The 6,199-nt window shown below is 46.3% G+C and overlaps 1 protein-coding gene across 2 annotated transcripts in view; it reads right to left on the bottom strand.

Moving 5' to 3' along the window:
- TP53I3 (tumor protein p53 inducible protein 3) overlaps positions 1-5,050 on the bottom strand; it is an 11,028-nt gene extending 5,978 nt beyond the window's left edge. Inside the window, exons 1-4 of one of the 2 annotated variants that reach the window (XM_035897952.1) lie at positions 4,913-5,050; positions 3,963-4,230; positions 2,528-2,740; positions 1,836-1,911 (exon numbers count right to left, since the gene is read on the bottom strand). In XM_035897952.1, the coding sequence (XP_035753845.1) occupies positions 1,836-1,911; positions 2,528-2,740; positions 3,963-4,230; positions 4,913-5,050 (695 nt within the window). The remainder of the gene's footprint in view (positions 1-1,835; positions 1,912-2,527; positions 2,741-3,962; positions 4,231-4,912) is intronic. The other variant, XM_009642520.2, reaches the window with a different exon arrangement.
- Between the last annotated feature and the right edge of the window lie 1,149 nt (positions 5,051-6,199).

Below are 6,199 nucleotides of genomic sequence, written 5' to 3'. Positions count from 1 at the left end.
CAGAAGTGTACAAATGATTGTGCATTCTTCTGGGTAATTTTTGTCCATGGTGCTGGACTCTTAGCTACTTTTCCCACTTCATCATAGGCTGCTCTTGATGCTTCTGTTGTAGCAGTGATTTCTCTTCCTCTTAAGGCTGTCGCTTGTTGTTGCGGGGTAGTTAAAGCTGGATCTCTACCTGACAATCGCTGAAATGAAGTTCCATGCAGTGGGCTGTTGGGGTTTCCAGCAGCAGCAGCCACTATAGTATGCAACCGGGCTTGCCAAGCGTCCTTCCAAAGGAGGCCATAGGTGGGTGGCAAAATACAACGAGCCAACATTCTCAGATCCCAAGGCAACATACCACCTGCATGCACTACATCCAGTAGTACTTGCGTGGCGGGCGCTGCCAGCCCCTGCTCTTGAACACTCTTTAATAACTGCTGTACGACTTTTGTATCTAGAGGTGACCATTCAACTGTTCCTCCATTCCCGGTTACTCTGACTGGAAATGCTGCTGGTGCCTGAAGCTTCAGACCTGACAACGCACAGTCACTAGCTATTAACTTCCAATCAGTTAAAGGAATTTCCCGGGGTGGGGGGGCACTAGCTCCTCTCTTGTGGTCTAAAATGTCCAGTTGCTCTCTCTGGCGGCCTACATTCTCCGCTATCTCACGGAGTAATCCCATCATTTCCACTAATAACTGTTGTTCCGACCTCTCCGGATGTGTAGGCATCCGTCGCTGGGCACCCCTCACTTCATCACCCCGCATCCGGTTTCGGTTAACCCCTTCAGAGTCTCTCTCTTTATTTGGGCATCGCTTAACTCCCTTTGTGCCCTCCCCTTTCTCTGATCGCCGCGCCCTCCCGCGCCTTTGCGTGAGGCTGTTTACATCTCCCATCGTTGGCGATCGCTCCTCCTCTTCCTCCTGCTTCTTTTCCGGTTTTACCTGCTGTGGCGCAGCATCTTTTAACCCCTTCGGCGCCATATTGTCCTCATCATTTACCCGCCTGCGCATCAACACCCCAGGTATCCAATCAATAGGATCTACACTGGGGGGGTTCTTATGATCAAGGGAATACACACAGCGCTTTCCCCTCCACCTGTTGTAAATATTTCTTATGTGCCGCTGCAAACTCAGGGTCAAGCTCTGACTCGGATTCAATATTTTCTGCTTGGATATTCTGACTCTGACTCTCCTCCACCTGAGTATCCTGATCTTGAGTTTCAAAAAGGGCTTGATGAGCCGCTCGCCACGTCTCGCACTCGTCTTTTGTTCGTTGTAGCAGTTTAAGTATTACCCCCCAAGTCTTTAAATCTTTAGCCGATTTTTTGTTCATTGCAAACTCGGCTAAGGCTTTCATACATTTCCCCCAATTCCCCGGCGACAATATATCCCCCGGAGAACCGACCGCACCTTCCTTCAGAAGCCGGTCCACACACGCCTGGACATCGCTTAACTTCACAGAAGTATCCCACTCGTCTCCCAGAGCGCTTACTACCTTAACAACCGCCTCCATGGTCCGGACCCACACACACTTGACCGCAGTCCGCCGCCTCACAGTATCTCGTCAGGGTCACCACTTGTTGCAGCCAGCTTTCTTCACCTGCCTGTGGCAACAACTCCCGTTCGAGGTGAGATGGCACGAGAGCCTCACATCCCCTGCCCTCGGGCCGCTGAGACACAGACACCAATATGAGGATATCACAAATGGCGTTTATTAACTCTCTTTCACTGCTTTTATATGCAAACTACTTCGTTCCCGCCTTTGCAGTTACATCATAAGCTCTATCACGGGGGGTCAGTCCCTGTCCTTTCCGTACATCACGAGATCTTCCAGTCGCCAATCCCTACACAGTACCCAGGCAGTTGAGATTCTTTTCCCAGTATGAGCCACCAACACAATCTAAAATAATATCTATTCCAGAACCTCAAGTAGAAACAGAAAAGATTTCAGCAATGTAGCTGAGCTGTATTAAAGATAAAATAATTTCAGGCAAAACTAAAACCTTCTTTACAAAAGGTACAGAATCAATCCTGCAATTCTTACTTAAATCCTTCTACTGAAATGAGGAATTGGCACAACGATTTGTAAGGAATTCCAGAATCAAGCACAAAAAAAAAGAATCATTATACATATCCAGATGCAGACTCCATCATAAACCATCCCAAATGCTTAGAAAAGCTAAATTTTTCTAACAGTAAGAGAGTTAAGTTTTGTTCCCGTATTCAAACACTTAGAGAGGCAAATGTGAGCACTGGGTCCCACAGGTGGTTGTGGAGGCTAACAGTAACACAGGGAGGGTATTTATGCCCCAAATGGACACAAAGCCAAAGATATTCCATACGGAAAACAGCACAATTAAACAAAGGAAAGACAGATTCTTGGGCTGAACAGGATGTTAGATTGTACCAACAGGGTCATTACTGGCTGCTCCTTCACTGACTAAGGTAACAGTTGAAGTTGAGTACATGTACGTTAGGAGGTTGGGAGGTACACACTCCTCCTCAACTCCAACAAGTGTCCTTTGCGTAGAGGTTCTTACCTTGGGTGAACGCCAAAACCTTTTCACTAAAATCTTCATTCTTGTAGTTGAACCCTGCAGCTGCTCCGGCGTTTGCTGTTGCTTTCAATTTCTCTTGAGTTCCTGCTGTCACGATGGGAATAGTTTCTGCCAGTCTTACCAGCTGAATGGCTGCCATACCAACACTGCTAGCTCCAGCATGGATCAACACTCTCTCGCCCTTCTGTATTTTACCTGAAGGAGGACATAAGGGAAATGGTTACACTTTTGGCATCACCTTTGGATTAAAACATGATCAGGGTGGAAAATACTGAAGAGGAAGCTGAAAGAGATGCCCTTGAGCGAGCTTTCTTTACAGCTTTGTATCCTTCATAAAAGAAAGAAATCCAGAACTAACATAGCTCGCCGTGTACCGACAGGACTTCGTTTTACCAACTTGGATTGACTTTAGCTTCGCCCTGTCCAGTTCTGGGGACCCATGAGCAGGCTGCTTAGGGGAGGGCAGTCAGCCTTTTTATACCAGGACCGTCCGCTGCCACCAACAGAAAACACACTCAGAGGATGTTAATGCTGAGAAATCAGGCACTCGACAATGGAGAAATACCAGAAGCATTGGGTAACGGTTAAGGACCAGTTTTACCTATCATTTTACCATCTACTAGTTGCCCTAATGCATTCATTTGTGTTCTACTGATTGCTACTGGAAGCGAGGCACCGAGCAGTCCTTGGAGACATGGTCCTAACTGACCACAGACCCCCAGGAAGCAACAGTGCTCAAAGCGAGTCTGCATTTCGGGTAGTGAGGAAAGGTACTTGTTTGTAACTCGTGTTCTTTAGTGGAGCTTTTAGATGCTGCTGCTGAAGAGGATGGAAAAAGGATATTTGTCAACTGAGGAAAACCCTGGCAAGTGCTATTGTTAATGCCTCTGTAGCACATTTTCAAAATTAAGAGTGAATTTATGTCTGTTTTAAATCAGCTCAGAGGGGATTTCACCTGCAGTTAATGTCTCTGAAACAAGGTACAAGAAGATATTGTCTACTGTAGATCCACAGGCAATTAGTGGGAAAGTTCATTACACGGTCATGCTTGCAGTGAAGTCAAATCTTTAGTAGTAGTGTGTGTTTTCAGTTGTTTGAAGAACATGTAAGTTATTTCAGGGTTTAGGCTTAATGGAAATTGTCATTCCAGCTGAGAAATAAAGATAAAAAGAATTAACTGAACATCTTTCCATATCCTTCCTTGTAAATATGCGGCTGGCAGAGTAAGTTGTGACTGAGGAGATGTGGTCAAGATTTCAGGATGTGGATCTGGCATGCTGGATTCTGACCCACATGAATAGAGTGACAGAGAAAAGATTCTTCGAAGCATTCAGATGGAGGCAACAAGCAGAGGATTTCATAACAGAAAGGAAGATGAGCTGTTTTGGTGGGATACATTTGTAAATACGCCTCTTACCTACAAAATGCAGCAGCTGAAAGGCCGTTAGCCAGGCTTCGGGAATGGCTGCAGCCTGAAGAAAAGTCGTATCATCAGGAATTGGCATCAGGTGGCCTTCGGGTACTGCAACGTATTCTGCCTGGCCACCTCCGGAGAGCAGAGCCATCACTGCATCGCCAGTCTTCCACCGGCCCTTGCAGCCAGGTCCAAGCCCAGCCACGCTCCCAGCTGCTTCTAAACCTAAAATATCACTTGCCCCTTTGGGGGGAGGGTACTTCCCTGTCCTCTAAAACAAAACAAAAGAGAGGGCAAGGGAGGAAAAGCCACACCTCAACTGAGTGTAATGACCTGCAAAATTTTACTCACATGCCTCCAACCTAAATTCCGATTTATTTAATCCTGCTTTTGCCCTGTGCAAATGTTCCAGTAATTTAAGGATCTTCCACCCTCTGGCAGCACTTCTTGTTTCCTAAGTATGTTTTATTCTTAAAACTCTGTGTGCAAATTCAATTTATTGTGAGCCCCCTTTGTCCAGACCAGTCCATGCTGGGGATGTGTTATGGTCTCCAGTTGCAGAGTGTGGCTTTCAGCTCAGCTTAAAGCCGCTCAGACTTAACAATTTGAATGTGATTTTCCCACACTGGAATTGAGCCAGCGGAACTTTTCATGTTCATCTCAAATGCCCAGAGAATGGTCTAAGCATCTAGAAAGACCAGAGCTTTGGTTTTATATCTTTTCTTGAAAGGCAGCTGCCTTTCCATGCCGCCCCGGCATTGCAGTGGCTCAGATAAAAACCTTTATCTGCTGAATCAACAGACTTCTCTTCTTTAAACACTATGAACTCTCCCATCAAAATGCTTACCAGGTCCAATCACTTTTTAACTCTTCAGATTTGTCAAGACTTCAGATAGCGTCTTGAAAAATTGGTGTCGTTTTCAGGTGCATAAATCTGCTTAACGTACACATACCTGGAGTAAATCAACCCTATTCAGAGCGCTGGCAGAGACCTTCACAAGAACTTCTCCTTCTCCTGGATGTGGTTTCATCGCTTCTTTCACATAGAGGTTTTCTGGGCCTCCTGGGCAATCAAAATAGGCTGCCAACATTTTCTCTGAAAAAAAACCCCAAAACTCAAACCCAAAAAGCCCAGCATGAATGCAGGCACACTTACATGCAGCTGAAACATCTCAGTAATGAGTAACCACAGCTCCACAGACTCCACTCTGCAGACAGACAATGCAAACCGTGACACAGTTCGAAGGTAGAAGAGGGGAGGGCTGCCAGGGAAAGCTGAGGAGTTACGATCCAATGAAATACATTAGCACTGGGACACAACATATCGTTGCAAAAGCCATTTGACAAACCACGAAGATTTCCTTGCATCAAGTCGTAGGCCTTAAGCCTGCACGGAGCCGCACGTGGATCCAGCAGCACCGACCTCCCACCCACCTTAACTGTAAAAAGTAGCACGCAAATGAAAATAAAATCCTTTGATCTTGACCTCCTGCATGATTGGGGCCCCAGTGCTCAACTGACTGAAGGACATGGGCCCTTAAAATAGTAGACACAAATGGGATTTTAAAAGTCTCAGCAGAAAGAGCCTTTTTTGTTTGACGCATCTAAAATCATGTAAATGCTGCCTTACAATTAAGCCTGTAGATGGCAACTTGAAGATACACAAAGGCACGATGGTGAGTTAGCGTGAATGAAAGATAACAAATGGTTTAAAAAATTCCTATTTATTTCCCTTGCCTCAGCAGGTGATTCCTGTGTGCCTGATGTGCTCTGGTAGAGGGTCCCACTGCTGCTGGAATCTTTCATGTAACTTGTTAGTCACCGTTGCTGGGTTCCTCAGTTTTGGCACCAGCAGTTGTTGAGATGGGCTGAGACATCAAGCCTCCTCCCGCCTGGCAAAATCAAATCTGGAGCAGTCTTCTCTCTGCCCCCGGGTGCTAGGTGGAAGGAAGTGAGAATCATAGAATCATAGAATCACTTTGGTTGGAAGAGACCTTGAGATCATCAAGACCAACCTTTAACCTAACCCTGCCATCCCACCACTAAACCATGTCCCTAAGCACCTCATCTATCCTTCTTATAAATACCTCCAGGGATGAGGACTCCACCACCTCCCTGGGCAGCCCATTCCAGAGCCTGACAACCCTTTCGGTGAAGAAGTTTTTCCTAACGTCCAGCCTAAACCTGCCCTGGTGCAGCTTCAAACCATTCCCCCTCGTCCTATCATCTGTTACCCGGCC

This window comes from Egretta garzetta, unplaced genomic scaffold (assembly GCF_000687185.1).
Source record: "Egretta garzetta isolate BGI_Z169 unplaced genomic scaffold, ASM68718v1 scaffold87, whole genome shotgun sequence".
Lineage (NCBI taxonomy): Eukaryota > Metazoa > Chordata > Aves > Pelecaniformes > Ardeidae > Egretta > Egretta garzetta.
The sequence above is the reverse complement of the archived record's forward strand: the minus strand, read 5'-3'. Positions and strand labels throughout refer to the sequence as shown.